The 19,825-nt window shown below is 41.8% G+C and overlaps 2 protein-coding genes across 4 annotated transcripts in view; both read left to right on the forward strand.

Moving 5' to 3' along the window:
- The first annotated feature begins 1,738 nt into the window (after positions 1-1,738).
- Positions 1,739-5,353, forward strand: LOC138211684 (small integral membrane protein 32). Of its 3 annotated transcripts, none has more exons than XM_069171740.1 (2): positions 1,739-2,465; positions 2,805-5,353. In XM_069171740.1, the coding sequence occupies exon 2, from the start codon at positions 2,839-2,841 to the stop codon at positions 3,178-3,180; it is 342 nt and encodes a 113-aa protein (XP_069027841.1). In that variant the 5' UTR covers positions 1,739-2,465; positions 2,805-2,838; the 3' UTR covers positions 3,181-5,353. The 3 variants fall into 3 exon arrangements, with proteins under 3 accessions (XP_069027841.1, XP_069027842.1, XP_069027843.1); XM_069171741.1 differs by having other exon boundaries at positions 2,808-5,353; XM_069171742.1 differs by having other exon boundaries at positions 1,739-2,395; positions 2,808-5,353.
- Positions 5,354-6,908: 1,555 nt separating this feature from the next.
- Positions 6,909-19,825, forward strand: part of LOC138211215 (protein diaphanous homolog 1) — a 42,137-nt gene continuing 29,220 nt past the window's right edge. Inside the window, 1 exon segment of the mRNA XM_069170946.1 lies at positions 6,909-7,926. Within this exon segment, the coding sequence (XP_069027047.1) occupies positions 7,828-7,926 (99 nt within the window). The 5' untranslated portion in view covers positions 6,909-7,827.

Here is a 19,825-nt window from a genome sequence, read left to right on the forward strand (position 1 = left end):
AGAGGGAGGAGGGAGGAGAAAGGAGACAAAGAGAAGAAGGAGAAACAGACCACACATCAGAGAAATGGAAAAGACACATTCAGAATTTCGAGAGGCAAAGACACAGTGTACAAAAGGTGATGCATCGAGCCTATATGTTGCATTTTTCTATGTTTGTGTGTGTGTGTGTGTGTGTGTGTGTGTGTGTGTGTGTGTGTATATGACATCTAGGGATAACACATGAACAAACACAGAGAAATAAAGGCCACTGATCTTTGTGAAAAGATGCTAGATGTGAATCAATGAGGGAGAAGCAGCCTCCAATGGGTCGAGAGCCTTAATGAAGTTTGAAATGGTGGAGAATTACAATTCACCAGTCCGAATAAAAATTGCTCTTTCATGGGTTACAGCTAATGACCAAAAGCTGATAATTGTTCCAGTTAAGCACAGAACAAGGCCTCACTCAACGTGGTATATCACAACCCTTCAGTCTCTGCCTTTTTCTTCTTTCAACTAAACAACATGACCCGATTATGAAGGGTGAGTTAGGTCAGTTACAAACATTGCAGATTTGCAAATGAAATACTGATCAGCTCTCGAAGGCACTCACACAGATTCTGACAAAAAATGGGTCAGATTTCCTTTATGCCTATGTGCTGTGTGTATTTGTGTGTAGGGTTGCGTGTGATGGGGATGAGGATAGCAGCCTGTAGCGCAGCAAAGAAGCAGAACGCCACATCCAAAAAGCAATAATAAACAGTAATCTCCTTAAGCGTCACAATTATTGCTGTCCCTCCACAAACAGAATGTTAACAAGGCTTTGGGCTGTATTTAGATTTCCCATGTGACACACACATTTCCACCAAACTCTGGTCCACTGTAATCCTCTTTATAGCTGAATATGAAGTTGATGTGGGGCACTGCTGGGTATTTGTCTGTTATTTGTAGACTAGTTGGCCTGAAACTAGTGATTGTAAAATGTTTGTGTCAATGTGGCATCAAAGCTTATTTCTAGTTTGGGGTTGGTTTGCAGCAGTGTGTGTGTGTGTGTGTGTGTGTGTGTGTGTGTGCGCGCGCGCCCCTCTGTCCTTGCTCTCTCTATGTCTGCCAGCCATTCTGTTGTGACAGAACAGGTGCAGATGAATATGAAACAGATCGGCATAACTTTCAGGGGCTTGCCCTTTGTGTGCACACTCATGCCCGAAACATCATGTCAGAGCAAACTGTCCTCCAATCTCTGTCTTTAACACCTTCTTTTCAGTGTCGAGCACCGATGTCACATGTGCTTCACAGAGAGCAAACACACTGATGCTCCAAACACACAGATCAGAGTTGAGAAAAAAACAGATTTGGTGAAAACCTGAAATAAATTGTCTCGTTTCCTCACTTCAGATGAGTCAAGAACTCTTGACTAAAACAATGGACTATTCTACAACTTGATCACCCCTATGAGTTCATAGACATGCTGACCACTCTCACACATTGTCCTGCTCTCTTATCACTCCAGTGTGAGACATTCCCCACACTGGCCCAGAAGTGGCACACACTCAGCTTTCGCTCATCACTCTGAAAATAATATGAGGAAGTCTGTAAATAGATAGACAGACAGACAGACAGACAGAGAGAGAGAGAGAGAGAGAGAGAGAGAGAGAGAGCGAGAGAGAGGACTTTCTTTTGTGATTCTTTTTAAGAAACACATCCCTCTGTCCGGTGACGTGCCTCCAGCGCCATCCTCTGCAATTCTCTCTCTCTCTCTCTCTCTCTCTCTGTCTCTCTGTCTCTCTCTTCTCTTTTCTCAAGAAAAAGAAGCTGTTCATGACCCGGTGTGCTGCTGCGTTTTGTCTTCTATTAATCCCTCCTTCCATCTAATTTCAGTGTCACTGTATCGATAAACCCGTAAGGACAGACCGTCAGTAGTATCAATACGACATGTATCGATCCTTTACTGGATTAGAGGACACAATTAAATGGTAGGTCAACGGGATTGCTCAAAATTCCTCTGCGCGCTCTACGCACAAGGCAATCTTGTTAGAGCTCCGGCGCACCACGACGCACAAGAGGACATGAGTGCGCACCAGCGATCGTCGTTGAACTTCAGCACCTCTGCCAGACCCTAATGTCATTTTGGATATCGATAGAGTTAGCCTATGAAAACGCAGTCTGTGCGTAGACACACGCTTGGCAGGACGATTTGGATTTAAAAAACCAACAAGTGGAAACTGGCGATGTATTGCTCTCCTACTCGGACCCCGATCTGCGCTCACACGTGGATTTGACTAGTTCTGTTTGATGTGAGATCCTGTGTCAGTTTCCCTGCCAGCGGCATATGAACTGTGGGTGTAGACTTAAAGCTATCGACCCGCCACTTCTTCCCGGTGCGTCCTCGGCGGCGCTGGAGCAGCCAGAGCCAGAGACGGTGAGGAATGCGGAGCCGAGATTTTGTCTTTTCTAGCTCACCTGCGGGACTCTTCGCAGCTCACAGCAAAGTAAGTAACGTTGCTGTTGGATTCTAATTAAAGACAAATTATGTAAAATGGTATTTAAAGAAATCTTCTGTTTGTAACCTACTTAACGGTGACTCCAGCTTACTTTGTGGTGTTTTTATAATCACTTATGGCGTCACTTGATCTGTTGGAGACAGATTATGTAGCCTATCAGTGACCTTGTCAGACAGTTAGGTATTTTGAATGGATAACATTATTATTTTCTTAAAAAGATGTCCCCGCAGTATTGTCCCCTTGATTGCCCCCAGTGTATTTTTTTTTTTTTTTATTGTTAGTGGTGCGTCAGAAATAGCCTGAACAAACTGTGTTTTCATTCTCAAGCAGACCGACGCAGCCGGTGAGCCCGAGGAGCGCCATGCTGAGGCAGATTCTCCTCAACTCCACCGACGCTCCAGACTTCGACCTGGTGCTCATGGCCCAGGCCACCACACACTCCCCCTCCTCCCTGAACGCCTCCCACGGCGGCTCGGTGAGCGTGGCCGCCCTTTTGAGACCCACCACGGGGAGAGGGGGAGGAGGGCTGCGGGAGGGCGAGCTCCAAAAACCGGACCTAATCACCTACATCGTCATGTGCCTCCTGCTTTTCTTGTTGGTGTTGCTCATTGTGTTCTTCATCAACTGCCAGCTCCGGAACTCTTTCTTCGCCTCCATGCCATATGACAGGTCGCTGAGAGAGGCTCGGACCTCCTACAAGTAAGCAAGAACCCCCTGCAGGACAGCCCTGTGGGATTCTTGGTCTTCAGTGAGACTCCTGTGGAGGGGTTAAGTCGAGGGTTGCTCCTAAACTACTGCTGCACATTGGACACATACATTTGTTGCCTTTATCAGTTGCTCTGGACATATTGAAGGCCTAAATAACATGGAATCTGATCAGTTAAGGACTTTATGGTGCCCACATTTTTCACTTTAAGGCGCACAGCCCCTAAACAGATAAAGAGTGTTGTGGATCCACAAGAGGGTGGGGGGGGATAACTGCATAATTCCTGATCAAATTAGTGACTCATTGGCTTGTACTTTTAGGTAAATAATGGCTGAAATCCATCATCCCCCGCTACTCTCTTGTGCTCTCCACAAAGAGGAAAACAAAACGATCCCTTTACAATATGCTCTGAAGCTTGTATTAACTCATTGCCTACAAATTAGACCTGACGCCTGCGGTTTGAATCCAAATTCAAAGTGTTTGACCCTGGCCTCTTCAAGGTGAATCTTTTTTTCTTTTTCTTTCATGACTAAGTACGTCCACATAGAAAGATTCAACAGTAGTCTGTACATAAAATATTTTGTAAAACTGTAACTTAACTGTCTTGTCTTGTGAAATGAAACAATCAGCACACGATTTCCAACCTTTTGTCAAATGTGAAGTGACTAAATGGCAGATTGTAAGCCTATATCGCCGCATAAAGATATTCAAATGTAGCCTACTTTAAAGTGCCGTTTTTCGTCTGTGCAACTGTAAATGAAGAATGACGCAGCAGCTGCTGATGTGAAGGGTCAACTGTTCATCATTTCATACGTCCCTACAGGGGCGCTTTTACGAGTGCCATAAGGCTGCAAGTCTTATCGTGCACTTTCACTTTTAATTAACCTCTCTTCCATAAGTTATGGCGCCAATATCCGGGAGAATATTAAGACTGAAGTATGACTAGTCCTGCGCGATAAACCTAATTGTTTGTTGTCTGTTTCAGCGGCACTGTTGATGCGCAAATCCTCTCCAATCTTGTTGTTGGAAAACATCTTTCACATACCAAGACAGATAGAATGAGCCTATCTCTGTAATCCTGTGTGTGTGTGTAATGTGTGCTCACAAGGGGTGTATAGGTCTGAGACGAAGATAAACACTGCATTTCAAGAATTGGACACCTAAAGTCAGCTGGGAAATTAAGTTTAAAAAAAAAAATCTCCTGAATGCTTCATCTGTGATGTTAAATTCCACTGAAATGAGATAAACATGGTGATTTTTTTTTTTTGTCTGTGGTGCATAATCAAAATTAACCTATATTCTGTATTTTCGAAATGCTGAAATCAGACTTTACAGGTGATAGATAGAGCCACATTTACTGAGTGTTGAACGTATTATGGATGACCAAATAAATGCTGCTAAGAATGGCTCAATTATATTCAGAAGAATACAGAATTCGCCTCCTTAAGTCAGTAAAGTACAGCATTTTCCTTGTATTTCTTTTTCTAACAGCCGCCCGGTTGCATTCGTGTATCAAAGACATTAAGATGTGACCAATATAAAGTAGGCCACATCACAATTGCTTCCTAATGGTGCATTAACTTCGCTTGACATGCCGTATCAGCTCTGGTCACACCGCAGCGCCTGCCTTTTTTTCATACATTAACCGCTTGGTGGAGCCGTGAGTCTGGGTATTTGTAGTCACAATTCGGTCATAGTCCAAAATAGAAAAGGGCCCAAGCCAAACATGCACGTTGAAACGTCACATTTACCTACAAAATAAAACACGAAACAAAACATCTGCACAAAACACAGACTGGAAATGAAGCAGCAACACTGGTCTGGTTTCTTGAAAAAGGAAAGGAACGCTTCATCAGTCAAATTCCTCTTTAGATTTGACAGATAACAGAGTTGCCTGCATAGAGGTTACATGTCAAGGTGTGTACAACCGCATAAGACCACGCAAAGTTTGTTTTTGTTCCTTTTTTGATCATTTGTACACCAATTTCGAGAGAGTTAGGAGTCGTATCGAAATTTTTGTCACCGAAAGAAGACTAATGTAAAATGAGAAACAGTGGCAAAGGTATTGTATTTCTGTGTCTTTATTATGCAAGGACATTTCTCTCACTGCAATTAAAAATCAAGTTTGTAAGTAAACATATATAAACTGAGAATTAAATTATTTGCGTTGCAAACAAATGTGCTCTCACAGTTTTATTAGTTTTGGTCACAGAATGAAGAATTTTGCTTACGAAACTACACATGTTGGCTGCAGATTGAAAAGCCTTTGCTCTCCAGTCAAAAACCTTTGATTTCAAGTGAGAAACCTGCGAGTCGAGTTGGATGTAGTGGGCGGGACATACGCCGGAGACGGGAGTTTCTATTGGTAGGATTGACTTCAGCCACACAGCACGGCTGCAGACGCGCAACTCGCTGCCTCCGACAGCAGAGGACTGTGTTGAGCTACGTTACAGGTCTGCCAAACGTTACATCACTCTTTTCAAGTTAAAATGCTTTAAAACGTGACAGCACGGCTTTCACTTTGCTTATATGCATATTGGTGCATATGGTGGTAGGCTGCCCTTAGTTCCACCGTCTCCGACGTAGTTAAAAGTTAACAAGATTACAACCGTAGTTTTCCCACAAGCGGTGAAGATCCTTTGAGTTTTCCACCGGCACCAACGTTTCCTAACTTCATCTTCATCCATCTTCATCCAAGCGGCGTAGGAAACGATACGTCCCGGTGAAAATACGAGCAGCGTAACCATGCTTGTGTCCCGCTGAACGGATCAGCGTTGGCAGCATGAAATATAACCAAAGTGAAAGCTGTGCTGCCACAGTTAAAAGCGTTTGAATAGAAAAAGAGTAATATCACACAAACATACCTCCATGTAGTTAAAAAAAACAACAACAAAGTCCTCTCCTGGCGGGTGTTTTACAGAAGCAGCGGGAGGGGGGGAGGGTGTTCGTGCTGTGTGGCTGAAGTCAATCCTACCAATAGAAACTCCCGTCTCCGGCGTATGTCCCGCCCACTAACATCCAACTCAACTCGTAGGTTTTTGACTTGAGAGCAAAGGTTTTCAATTTGCAGCCAAAACGTCTCGTTTCATAAGAAAAATTCTTAATTATTGGACCAAAAACTAACAAAACTGCAAGAGCAAATTTTTTTTTTTTTTTTTTTTGCAATGCAATAACTTTATTCTCAGTTTATATATTTTTACTTACAAACTTGATTTTTTTTTTGATTGCAGTGCAAGACATTTGATATTAAAACTGTTTTTTTTTCCCCGCTTGCATTATAAAGACACAAAAATACCTTCATACGAAGGCTGCAGGGGATATCATAAACTTACTACAGATGTCTTTCAATAGCCTGCGGACAATAAGTTATCTTTTCTAAAGATTTGCCCCTAGAAGCACTGATTTAGCGCTGGATTGTAAAAGCTGTTTACTGCCTACGGGTCAAACGTTGTGTTTGTTCAGATAAACGAGGTGTGCCATTCTGACACTGCTCATCTGACACGTGAATTGACCTTCTCTTTTTTTCTTCTTTCCACATATTTCTTCCTTCCTTTGGTGATTTTTTTTTTTTTTTTTTTTTAGATCGTGTCAGAGGTATGACGCACTTGTTGCGTCATTCCACGTGTAGCTCCACACGCAAAAATCTTAAAAATCGGGACGCCAAATGAACCTTTTCCTAAGTCTAAACCTTGTACGACAATTTGTACGGGTGTCACTTGTATGACGCCGTCACTGAGCTCTTGAGGGTCTCTGAGACCTCCTCTGGACCCGCTCAGCCGTGTGTGCAGGTCGAGGTTTGAGCTGAAGAAACCCTCTCAGGTGAAAGAGCGCGCAGGCTCCGCCCCCCCCTCCCCCCTCCTCCCCCTCCCCCTCCTTTCGACGATCAACAGCGCGCGGACTGTCAGAAGAGCCGGAAGACTAAAAGACGTCGTCGCTTCGCTGTCATCCATCCAAGGGGTTAACAAGTTAATTCAACTTCTGGGAATCATGGAAACAGATACGGGACACACCGTTGACCCGGGTCATCCGTAAAAACACCGACTCGTCGCATGCGTTGCGGTCGCCGAAACAACTTCGTGGAAGTAGAAAAAAAAAAAAAAAAAAAAAGAGGAGTGTTTTTTGTTGTTGTTTGTTTTTCCGCGTTGACTTCACTTACTGTAGCCGAGAAGCTAGCCCAGCTATACAGCTAGCGTTAGCTCCGTTTTTTGTTTGTTTTTTTTTTTTAACCCGCGTGTTTTCGTGAGTTAAAACTCACAACTTGAGGTTTACGTGAAGCGCGTTAAGAGTGACGTCGTCCCTCGTTTGCGTTTTACCGACGCGACAGGTTGTTTTTGTGCTCCTCGTACTTCAGGACTTCGGGGCTGCGCTTTGAATTTCCCTCCTTCGGTGATCCAGACGGGGCGGCTCGGCGAGGGGAGGGGGGGTGGGTCGGTCAGCGGAGCTGGCTCGCTACCAAATCATTAGAAAAAAACCAAAAACAACAACCCTGTGCTAATCGTGGCTAGTTCTTCATGGCTCCAGCCCAGGCCACAGGGAATTAACTGTTGGCTTTTTCAGCAAGTTCAGAAACAGTAGCTCCGAGATTACCCCCCTCCACGTGCTTATTTTGACACCCAATTCGAGGGAGCGGATTGATTTATAAATATGGATCAACACACCGGGAGCTCCGCTTCAGCTGCTGGCACCAAGAAGGACAAGAAATCGAAGAAGAACTACGAGGATGGAGATGGGAAGAAGAAGTTTGTGAGTATCTCATTGGCTCAGCTCGCTTTTACCTGTTGTGATCTAACAATCAGTGAAGTTTGGCCGAAAAAGTGGTGGCACTAACCAACTCCACTGAAAGTTGCATTTTCTTCTTCTTCTCAGCTTTCAAGCGAAGCTACAAAGCAACAAACTTGTCATCATACCTGTAATTTACCTCTCATACCTCTGAAGCTGCTGTGATACTTCAGTAGAGCTTGACATGATTCCCTATAGGATTCACAATTCAGGTCAAAGTACTAGTAAGTGTCATCATACCAGGAAGTAGCTGGATCTCTAAACTTTAAACTCCACATTAACCCTTAAATCATGTGCTGATGAAATGCATCAGGTCATCACACAAGTCATCCATTTGTGGAAGCACATACATCAAGTTATGAGTGTTGTTTTCTTCTCTACAAAGAGGATTGTTTATATTTGAATCACTATATGAAACAAAAAAAAGGACTTATTTGTACAGAACTATTTTAAATAATTGAACTAACTTTCTGTACTGAGGTGTGGCTTGAATTTTCTCAAGGTGACTTAATCAAAGTGACATCATGAGGTTTCTACTTGCCCATGTCTGCATACCCATGATTCAGTGTGTCTGTGTACAGAGCAGCAAGAGTCACCAGTGGTGATGTCTGTCATGAGCCAGAGCAAACTGTTGTGTAACTTGACCTCCTCGGCCATGTCTAGCAACTGGTGAAAACTGATATTGTACACGGTGACAAACGGTAACCATAGAGGACGTACAGACCCAATAAACAATTCTAACACACACACACACACACACACACACACACACACACACACACACACACATGCACACAATTATTCTCAAAGCTTTCAGACCTTTTATTGCTCTAACTCAGCACCCCGTCATTTAAACCACTAGACGTTTAATATCCTGCCAAAGTGAAGCAGCAGTGAACACGAACGGTTTCTTACAACACAGTTAAATACAGAACATGTTGTTCAGGCCTTGTGTGAACTTTTTCATGCAAACAGTAGCACTTGGGCATGAGCACAATATCACATATGCCAAATATTAGAGGCTGTATTTCGACTTTGTTAAAGGACTGGCATATTAGTACAGTTTACACTGGCATACAAGGTTGTTCACACAGGCAGTGGTGTAGTGACAAGGTTGTCCATACTGAACTGTAAATGTATGGTTTTGTGTATATGGAAGACTGAAAAAAAAAAAATTCAGGGATGACAACTGGCTGAATTTGAAGAAGGTTAAATAGTAATTCATGTCTTCATATTTTAGCTTTGTTAAGGTACACCCAGGATTAGGTAGGGCAATAAGTAAACATGCATCTTAGACAGAAACCCATTGTGCAATCATCCAGCGATAACGGCACACGCATGAGTCACTTTTTGAGCGCGAGTCAGCCTGAAAATGCAAGAGCCTTCCCACTTCCCAAGAGATTTCCCACTTTACAATGAGGAAAGTTCCTGACGTCAGTGCATCACCGACTCCGAAATCTGAAGCCATTTTGGCAGAATTTTCATGACACTTTGATTAAGTCACCATGAGAAAATTCAAGCCACACCTCAGCCCAGAAAGTTAGTTCAATTATTTAAAATAGTTCTGTACAAATAAGTCTTTTTGTTTCATATAGTGATTCAAATATAAACAATCCTCTTTGTAGAGAAGAAAACAACACTCATAACTTGATGTATGTGCTTCAACAAATGGATGACTTGTGTGATGACCTGATGCATTTCATCAGCACACAATTTAAGGGTTAATGTGGAGTTTAAAGTTAGAGATCCAGCTACTTCCTGGTATGATGACACTTACTAGTACTTTGACCTGAATTGTGAATCCTATAGGGAATCATGTCAAGCTCTACTGACGTATCATAGCAGCTTCAGAGGATGAGAGTAAATTACAAGTATGATGACAAGTTTGTTGCTTTGTAGCTTCGCTTGAAAGCCGAGGAGAAGAAAATGCAACTTTCAGTGGAGTTAATTAGTGCAGTTCAGACCAAAGTAAAGGTTTGAAGAGTCATGTGTTGTGTACTTGATCTACAGTGTGACATCAGCTCTCTCAACTATCTTGTCTGTGACATTGACTTATCAGCGACTTGGTCACCTTCCTCTTTGACCTCCTCTTAGGCATGTCAGTCGCAGTAACATGATAGGTTGATAGGTTATGTGTGACGAGTGCGTCATCTCCCTTCAGCTGGTTATTGGGTGTTCTAATCAAAAGTCATCTTTTTGTGAATGACTCTTGTTGTGCTGTCTAAGACTTACCCAGTATTAGTCATTATCACATGATCACAGTTTTTTGGAGGAATCAAAGATGGGAACGGATGATTTTGTTTTAACCAGTGGATTGTTTGACTTCAGCTTGGTTTGTACTATGGCTGTTGATAGCGAGCCGGATTTGTGACAGATGGTCATTTTTCTACTTCATTTCACCCAAATAACTGTCTATTCCATCCCATCACGATCGAGTGCATCGGAAGTCTCCTACTCTCCAAACCAGTCCCTGTAATGTCTACTATAGCTCAACCCTACAGAAACATGCATGTTTAAGCATGTCTTTAAGCCAGAACATGTGTGTGTGTGTGTGTGTGTGTGTGTGTGTGTGTGTGTGTGTGTGTGTGTGTGTGTGTGTGTGTGGAGTGCCTGCAGGTACATCTGCAGCTGAACAAAGCCCAGGTATTTTTGTTTGAAACCAGAAGCGGGTCATTTTAGCTGTGAACCTCAAAGAGCTATCCGTGTTCCTCAGGCACAGAGAGACAGAAAGGGATCAGCATCCATGAATGCAGTTGACATAAACATGCAGGCTCAACCAAGCAGGCAGGCACAGTGTGGATTAGCCAGGCATCACTGCCTTGGACAGTTGTTTGGGATACAAGGTGAATGTTAGATCCCAGATTTTGTGTCTGGGTCACATTGTTGAGTTTGGCAGGCTATCAAGATTTTTTAAAATACTTTTTTTTTTTTTTTTTTTTAGGTGGCAGGTTTGCTGACTTCTCTCAAGTAGAAATTGTCTTTTTTTTCCAGCCCTGATAGAGAATGTTATCACAGAGACAGCTAACCAATATTAGGAGTGAGTTGTGTACCTTGGCGTCTGGGGCTTATGAGACATTCTTGCATTTCTCTCAGAGATTGTTTGGTTATTTACTAGTTATTGCCATTTCATTTCGTCTTTTCGTTTTGAGATTATCATGGGTTGCATTTTGAGTTCGAGAACAGTCCTTTCCCTTTTTGTCAGAGGATGACTTGCACTACCGAAAGACCCTCTCCAATGAAAATCAGCTTGTTAACCCGATGGTGGTTTTTTTGTTTTTTGTTGTATATTTCAAGACACATCCTGAGTGAAATAAACAGGCTGAGCATTGTCACTTTGAAACTTCAGTGGCAGTCAGACAGTCTCCAAAACACGGATTCAGACGGCCAGAGTTTCTTACTTCACATACCTAAAGAACCAACCTTTTCAAGCTGCAGGATGGGACTTCACATATCATTGAGCTGCAGGCGAGTAGTGGAGGGGTGGGTGTAGACGGAGGTGAGGTTAATATCACGTGCATTGAATGATGTCAGAGCTGCAGTGACATTTAAGCCATTAAGGGATTTTTTTTTCTTTTTTTCTTTGAAAAACCTTTGATCAACAGGAGAAAGACTTTAAAATTGCACCCCGATTTGATTTGTCTATTCTGATGATTGTGAAAATCATCATATCGAACTTGGAATGTCTTCTGTGACATCACAACAAACATACACATGCCGATCATTTTTTACTTGAACGAGAAGAAAACCAACCTGTTGTAGATGACGCCAGAGTGTCTCTACAGATCATATTTTTTTCTCTCTCGTTGAATATGCACGGAGTTGGAAAATATGCTTACATACTCGCGCGTTTCATCTCAACCCGCCAGTTGGATCACTTCCTGTCACGTCAATAAATGTCAATGGCAGTGATTTCTTCTTTCATATCAGTAACTAAGATCAAATGAATAGAGGCTTAAAACTAGAAAATGCATGCAAATAAAGAAGAAAATTAAGAATCAGATGATGTTGGATTATGAACCCTCACTGAAAATCACATTGAGCTACACAGAAATATTCACGTTCAGCGTCTTGTTCGTGATATATTGTCATATTGATTATTTGTTCCACCCCTTAACTAGAGTATACACTTGTGTTGCATATTCTGAGGGTAACCACAATACGCTCAAGCATTGTTACGCAAAAGAAGATCATTCAAAAACACTATAAAGTAATGAACTTGCTCTCCTTTGTGTCTGTCAGGCATGAATGTGGTTTTCTATCTGGGTGCCCAAATTGTCCTCACTGAGTTTAAGTGTTCAACGCAAGTTCATCTGTTCTAAATTGTATTTATAGCATACAGTTTAGTGCATTTTTCTTCGAGCATAAATTCTCGTGCTGCCATTGTGCAGCAGTGCACCTACATCCTGGGGGAACCACCTCAGCGAATGCTTCATTTACGATAACGGCACAAATTAAGCCGGGCGAGTCACAGCTCCTCGGTCACACTTGAATCCGACTCAAGTTGTCTGAGTCGAGGAAAGTAGTTACAAATTTGCTTTGGTGCACAGCCATCTCTTTTTCTTTTTCTTTTTTTTTTTAAGCCTGTCTTTTTCTATGCGTCTCATCTATTCCCCCCCAACATGTAGGCACACGCGCACACACACGCACACACACACACACACGCACACGCACACACACACACACACACACACACACACACACACACACACACACACACACACACACACACACACCAGACACACCAGACACATGGTTTCCTGTTCTGTACGTCTCAGGGAAAGACGAGCATACTGTGAGCTGAAGAATAGGTTGACTGAGTGCCAGCGTGAAACTGGAGCGGTTAATGGACTACGAGTGGCAGGGGCCTCTTGGTTCAGAGTGAACACCAGCATTTTAGAGGGCAAGGCTTGAACGGGGAAAGCAAGTGAGCCATCAGTGAGCAGGGACTGGGGGAGGCAGAGTGAGGGAGACCAAACCGAGAGGCAATGAGAGGAAGAGTGGGACAAATGAGAGGGGGGGAAAGGAAAACCGAAAACAGAAATGCAGATAAGGAGATTAAGGAAGGCAGGAAATGTGCATTGGTGGTGTGTGTGTGTGTGTGTGTGTGTGTGTGTGTGTGTGTGTGTGTGTGTGTGTGTGTGTGTGTGTGTGAGGGGGGGGTAGTCGGTAGTCAGCGATAATTACAAGTTACAGGTGGCGTAAAGCTGAAATTACCGAGTTGATTCTAAAAAGTTACAGTCGAAGGGTAAACGGGTGCTGAAGGACACGGCAGAGAATTCCTGCAGCACCTCGCGTACTAGAAACTTGCATCTGTGATAACACCCCAAGTCCGTTATTTCATTGCCAGTTCCGTTTATTTGGTTGTCAAAGATAAAACTCCTAATGCGAAAGGAGCAGAGGTGCAACGTGAGGTTACGTTTCAACATAAAGGGGTCGGGGATTGTGATTCAAAAGTAAATCTACCCTAAAAAATTTACTTTATGAGAAGTATGATTAACTGTTAGAGACTTTGTACAGAACGTTGGTACTGATCTCTCGGTTAAATTCTTGATGTTTTATTTATGTAGCTAAATACCAATGTTGCATGAAACACTTTAAATACAGTGTTTGACCAATTTATTCCTGGAAACATCGACTTCTTCTCCATTCAACAAGTGAGCAACACTGTGGTTTCCTTTACACAAAACATATTTTGCTGTGTTAATAATAACACCACAATAATAACAATTGAGCGAGAATAATATAACGCCTGCGCCACCTGCAAAGGCATCATTATTAGACATATTTAAAAAAAAAAGAAAAGAAGATTGCTCTCAACTAACTTGAGACTTCCACGGTAACGATTCATTTGACCGAAGACGGAGCAGAAACGGAAAGAATGTGGAATTGATTTTTCTTTTGCACAGCAGTGCTTCTTTGATGTTTAGGAATTGATTGCCGTCAGCTTTAATTTAAATAGGCTTCAACTTGTCATTCACCCTCACGTTAGACTTAATAGGCTGTCCAAACTCCAATAATTATATGGAATAAAGACAGGAATAACCAGGCCACCAGTGAGCAGAATGACGACTGATGCATGGGAGACTCGTTTATTGTGTTTGTTGTGTACTGCGCATATCAGCTGTTTTCTATGAAGCCTGTTCTGACTGGAGTCTATTCAAAGTGAAAAGCAGTTTGTTGGGGCAGGCTCGCAGTGGAATGCAGAACCACTGCACCACTGAAATACCAGGCTTGAGAAAAGAATCTCACCTTTACCTGGGATGTTCTTGATTCACGTGTTTTTTTTTTTTTTTTTTTTTTTTTTTTTTTTATCTCTGACTTCACCAATTATCTCTGAGGCTGTTTCTTCTGATATCAGTACATCAAACGACAATGCATAACAGGGGTGTTAAAGTTTGTGTATTCAGCCCAAAACGGTACCTTTTTTTATAGGAAGTTCAGTTTGGTGCGAGTCTTCTGATTGGATGCTCTGTGATTCACACAAACCCTGTCTCAAATGAGTCAGTTTATGCCCGCGTTGTCCCGGAACAGAAATTCCAGAGAAATCCACCTGCAAATCCTTTTGGCGGCACTCCAGTCGCTCTCGGTCAGCTGCTGCATGCAAATAGATTTAGCCTTTAAAACCGTCTTGTCATTGTCCTTTTAGCACTTCAAACACAAAGGGTCATTTACTAGGAACAAGGCCGTAACGAAACACTTTAATAAATATACCTGTATTTAAAATACTTGAAAGTGACTTGATCAGTCCCCCGTTTCCTACATCGGACTGTCCCGATGGAGCAACTGTGACTAAGTGCATCATTGAGACCAAGAGCTGCTTATTCTACACATCAGCCCGACACAGTGACATTTCTGTGTGGTATCTTATTCGAAAAGCTGTAACTAAAGTTCCAAAAAGTGTGAAAATGTTACAGAAGTAATTTGCTATGCAAAATGTCTTGCTTAGACAATAAGTGAATTGTTTGATCATTAAAAAAAAAGAAAGAAATCTCCAGCAACTATTTTGAAAGCTTTTTAAAAAAAAATTTTTTACGATTGAGCAGCAAAAGTAGTGAAACTATCAAACATTCTGTCGTTCCTGCATCACAAATGAGAGTTTAGGGCGTCTCTCTTTTTATATTACTGTGACCTGAACGTCTTGATGTTGTGGACCGGTGATGGTGCAGCTTACAGCGTTTGTGTAACAAGTGTCCTGTTTGTGTTCTCCGGTCTGTGTTAGCTTAATGTGTTTTCTTGTGTAATGGAAACAAACAAACAAACAAACAAAAAAAAGCTTGTCAGTCAAGAGTGTTAAGTTATTCTGAATGTCATTCTTTCTCGTACTTATTTCCCTTTTTAGTCAGAGAAGCTGTTTCAACAAAAAGCCTCTGTACATGCTGCTCGCAGCTATCGAATATTCACCGCCGTCATTTTAATCTGCCGTCGCCCGAAAGAGTATTCAGTCAAAATGGATAAATGTGCTTGTCCGCTCAGTCTAGTTCTTTCTCGTGTATTGGACTTAATATTAACTGCTGCGTCTTTGCATTTATGGGAATTAATGACCGAGTTGGAGAGGTGTGGCTGATCTGTCGTGGATATTAATGAAAATATGAAATGACCTTCACACTAATTTCGCTCCATATTTCTGCTAGTTGTGTGCACGTGTGGCTGCGTGGTCTCTCACGCACACCGAAATACATCAGTGTTTCCACCCTGTTGAATTATTTCTCAAATTCTGAGGGCCGTGACAGGAAGTTGTGCAAAAATAGCAAACAGGATGCTTCCGTTGTTCGTACACATCGTTGCTCACCCTTAGCTCTCATTCCTCCCTTCCATCAATTGTGGGAGAAGGTACCAGTGGGCTAGTAAATATGTTGACTCGCTCTTAAAGGCCTGGACGCTTTAGAGGCCTGTGATGTCAAAAGGTTAAGCAGGGTTTTCTTGTCAAAGGAACTAGTTTGAAACATTGTATAGATGGGAGGTGGACAACTTGGGAACAATAAAGTATACATGAAACGGGTTTGATATTTACAACTTTGAGGTCCTGTGTCTTGACTCGTGTGTGTGTGTGTGTGTGTGTGTGTGTGTGTGTGTGTGTGTGTGTGTGCGTGCGTGTGTTCGTTCTTCTAGTTAACACATTTAAAATCAGGTAAGTCTGTTACGTCTGTGGTCTGCCACATTTTTCAATTGTTTAAAGATTTGAAAGTGTTCCATGTTGCACCAGGTAGAAGAAATGACAAAGTTAAAGTGTTTTATTCAAATTGTAACGTGGACACAAATTCTTTGGTTTACTGCACCATCTCCAAATAGCTCTATTCTTTGGGGCTTTTGAAAGACAGAACTGCTGGAGCAGCACAAGGAAGAGTTTTGATCCGTGAATTCATCATTGTATCTTGATCAATTCCTTTTATTACTTAAAAAAAAAGAAAAAAAAAAAAGGGGGGGGTTTTAAACCCAACGCATTTCTGTTGCTATCACATGTTTTCCCATATGTGAGTCGGGGTGTTTTGCAGATTTCCCGTATTAATAAGCTTTATAAAACATGTTGCTGTTTGCACATGGTCAGGTGCTTTTGATCGTCTTACATTTCTGTCTGTAGTTTTATGATTAGTAAACTAGTCAGTCAATCACTAATTTACGCGTGTGTGTCTGTCTGTCCGTCCGTCCGTCAGAAATTTTGAGCTCATAATCGGGCCGACTGAGCTGGCTGAGATCTGTTGCTTCTTAAGCTGCCAGTGTAATCTTCAGAATTGTTTGTTGGATTGTTGAATAGCTTTGTCGTGATTCAGAGGCGTTCACCGGACAGTTTTGTGACGTGTTTGCTGTAGTATGCGCAACTACAGCTACTCACCAGAAACGCCAACAATATCGCAATATCTGCAATGTTTTGATAGCTCATCAAAGATGTATAGAGAATTGGGAATCCAGAGATTGCGACGATCAGCTATTTCTTTGATTTGTTTGAGGTTCTGTTATGTGGTGGAGCAGTAAACAACTCTGCCGCCATTTCGGCGGAAATCCGGATCATCATCGTCGGTTCTCACCTGGCTGTCGCTTACTCTGCATCAGAGATTATTTGCTTTGCTTCCCCCTGCGGTGTAGCAGGGTTTCTTCTGAGGCTGTTGAGCTCAGCATGTGGCAGAGGGCTGCACAGCCAGCTCTCATTCAACTTCTTCAGTCAGTGTGGATGAAAAGCCGACAAGAGATAGTAGTTTGTTATACTTCGGTATTATTCTTAAAGTATTTAAGGCAACGTGTGCGTTCGTGTCATTTTACCCCATTGTGTTGGTCTTGTTGTCATAAATAGATAAGGTCATGTCGGGTGATGCTGTTATTCTGTAAATCTTTCCCAATCAAAACAGCTAATCAGCAAAAGAAGGCAGTTTGAAGGGAGTTCCCCAGAACACGTGCGTGACTCATCTGACTTTGTCTTCTGATGAGCCAGCATAGACTTGGACAGATAGACCAGTCCACTGATCCTCACAGATGTGAATGCTCTCAAACGTGTGCGTTACCTATGCTGTGTATGGGTGGGGTTTAATTCGGATTAAGGTGTCAGTCCTCCTCTGTGACTCTCCCCAGTCTTCCCTTGAGCGATTACAGCTAATCTCAGACAGCTCTGTGTATCTACACAACTGCAAAAATCATGGGCCCAGATGCTGTTTAGGCCTGCACAGTAGATGAAAATCTGCCATAACATTGTTATATAATTCTTGAAATGTACTTATTAGCCATAAAGTTCCTATGACTTTCTGTTTAAATAGGCAAACTGCAAACATAAAGTACAGACCTTGAATAGCCCACTGAATACAGAAATGAAATGAATTATTTCATACATGTTTTTTTTTTTTTTTTTTTAATAAATTGCACATGAACATCCAACCAATTAAACTAGAACATTAATGGCATGGGCCTTGTATCCAGGGCTCCATCTGGTTAGTTGTTTGCATAAAGAGTGTCAATGCATAAATAAAAAGAAAAAAAAATTGTATTCATTGCAATTCATGTATGTTCATATCACAATTAAAATCGCACATAAAATGCAAGTTATCAGCGCTAGTGTTCTCAAACATGTGGAGGAGAGCGCTTTATGCCTGTTCCAAGGAATGATGCAAGGATTTTAGAAATGCAAGGGTGCGGATGTAATTTTGCTGCTGGAGACACACAAACACTCTGGAGTCTTGGTAAGGAGTGCAGGAAACTAACCTGAAGTTATTTGTATTGCTTTCCACTGTGATCTTTATATTTAATGGAATACAGACATTTTAATGGCTCAACACAACAAAGCGTGGTAACATGTAGTTACGGTCGGAGGTCTGGGACACCAGGAGGGCTGGAAAATGTGTCATGAACTTTTGGATTTTGTCCAAGCAACTGTAAGGGTCATCCATTGTGTATCTATGCTGCTAAAAGTTTGAAAAAAAAAAAAAAAACCACAACAACAGCAAAAGCACTGCAGCAACACTCCCAACAACTAACAATAACATTTCATTATTTTGTCTATTATGAGTCCCCCAAGTGTCCTGTTTGGATGATTTTATATATATATGTGTATGTGTGTGTGTGTGTGTGTGTGTGTGTGTGTGTGTGTGTGAGACAGTTAGCAGTTCTCTGATGAAGATGAAAGTTTGAGATTTGTACTTTTTGTGGAAACTTGTGTTTGACAGACAGTACTGTGATGCATGCTGATGAATGCTTCTTGCTTACAGTATTAGCAGACAATGTGTGTGGGAGGAAGAGTTTGAGCGTGCGGCATGGCACTCTGGGTGCAACCATTATTTAAATGACTCTAACAGGCCTAACGCCCAACCACCATCGTGTTTTTTTTTCTTTCTTCTTCTTCTTTTTTTTTTTCTTTCTCATCTCTATTGAAATGACTGTGAGAAATGCAAAGTAAGCTAAGGTCAGTGAAGCGTGCAGTCTTAAAACAAATCAGCTTGCGAAGGTAAAGTGCAGCTTGTTTGGAGGCATTACAGCGTCAGACAAGGTGACACAACTGACAGTGAATTAGCGGAAAACTTAATTAGGGCTCGAACGTCTCATGGCTGTTACATATTGGACTTGTGCCATTATTTAAACAGTAACCCCAACCAAGTTAAATAATAATCTTGACAAGGTGGAAGAAGCTGTGCTGTTAAACTGTGTTGCTGCGGCTACCGTGAGACATTGCTTGTGACATGCTTTTCCAAATTATATGTACTTGGGGGTTGACTGTTATATTAGTCCTCCTTTTGTTTTTTTCCTGACCCATATTAACGTAGACCGCCTGCCCCCATCCCCCCACTGCATTATGAAGGCATAATTGAATTGTGTGCTATTAGTGTTTGTGACTCAGATCTTCTTCCATTTAAATATCTTAGTTTTTCTGTAAAACCCATCTCTGAAATCTTTTTCCTCTCTAAATTTATAGGTTTAGCCTTTGTGTCAATACGAGTTGTTAAATCTACCCTCCTCCCATTATTTACTAAGGACTGCTTTGTATTGTTGTTGGTGTGTGGTGTTTTGTCTTTGTTGTTGTACTTGTTCATATGAACATGTTTGGCTGTGTATTTGGTTTCGCTACCCCATAAACACTCAATCCACAGCAAGGCTGGGTGATATGGCCCAAATATAATATCACAATAGTTTTCGCGAAATATTCTCTGAGGCACTTCAGAAATGCTTAATTTAACTTTTTGATGTATTAGAATAACACCAATATGATGATTCTTGTTTATATTCATTAGTTGTTTCTATTGGAACAATTTTAAACATGCATGTAAAAAGGGGAAAATCACCACCAAGTTATATTCAACAAAACAGTCTTTATTCAATGACAATCCGATTGGTTCTTCGGAGTTTTTTAAGAGAAAAAAAACAACATAACATGTACTGTATATAAAAT

This window comes from Embiotoca jacksoni, unplaced genomic scaffold, assembly GCF_022577435.1.
Source record: "Embiotoca jacksoni isolate LCO1_2020_lvr unplaced genomic scaffold, fEmbJac1.0.p SCAF_5, whole genome shotgun sequence".
Classification (NCBI taxonomy): Eukaryota; Metazoa; Chordata; class Actinopteri; family Embiotocidae; genus Embiotoca; species Embiotoca jacksoni.

Excerpts from the sequence above, each read along its gene's own strand:
- LOC138211684 (XM_069171740.1), top strand. The coding sequence starts at position 2,839 with ATGCTGAGGCAGATTCTCCTCAACTCCACCGACGCTCCAGACTTCGAC.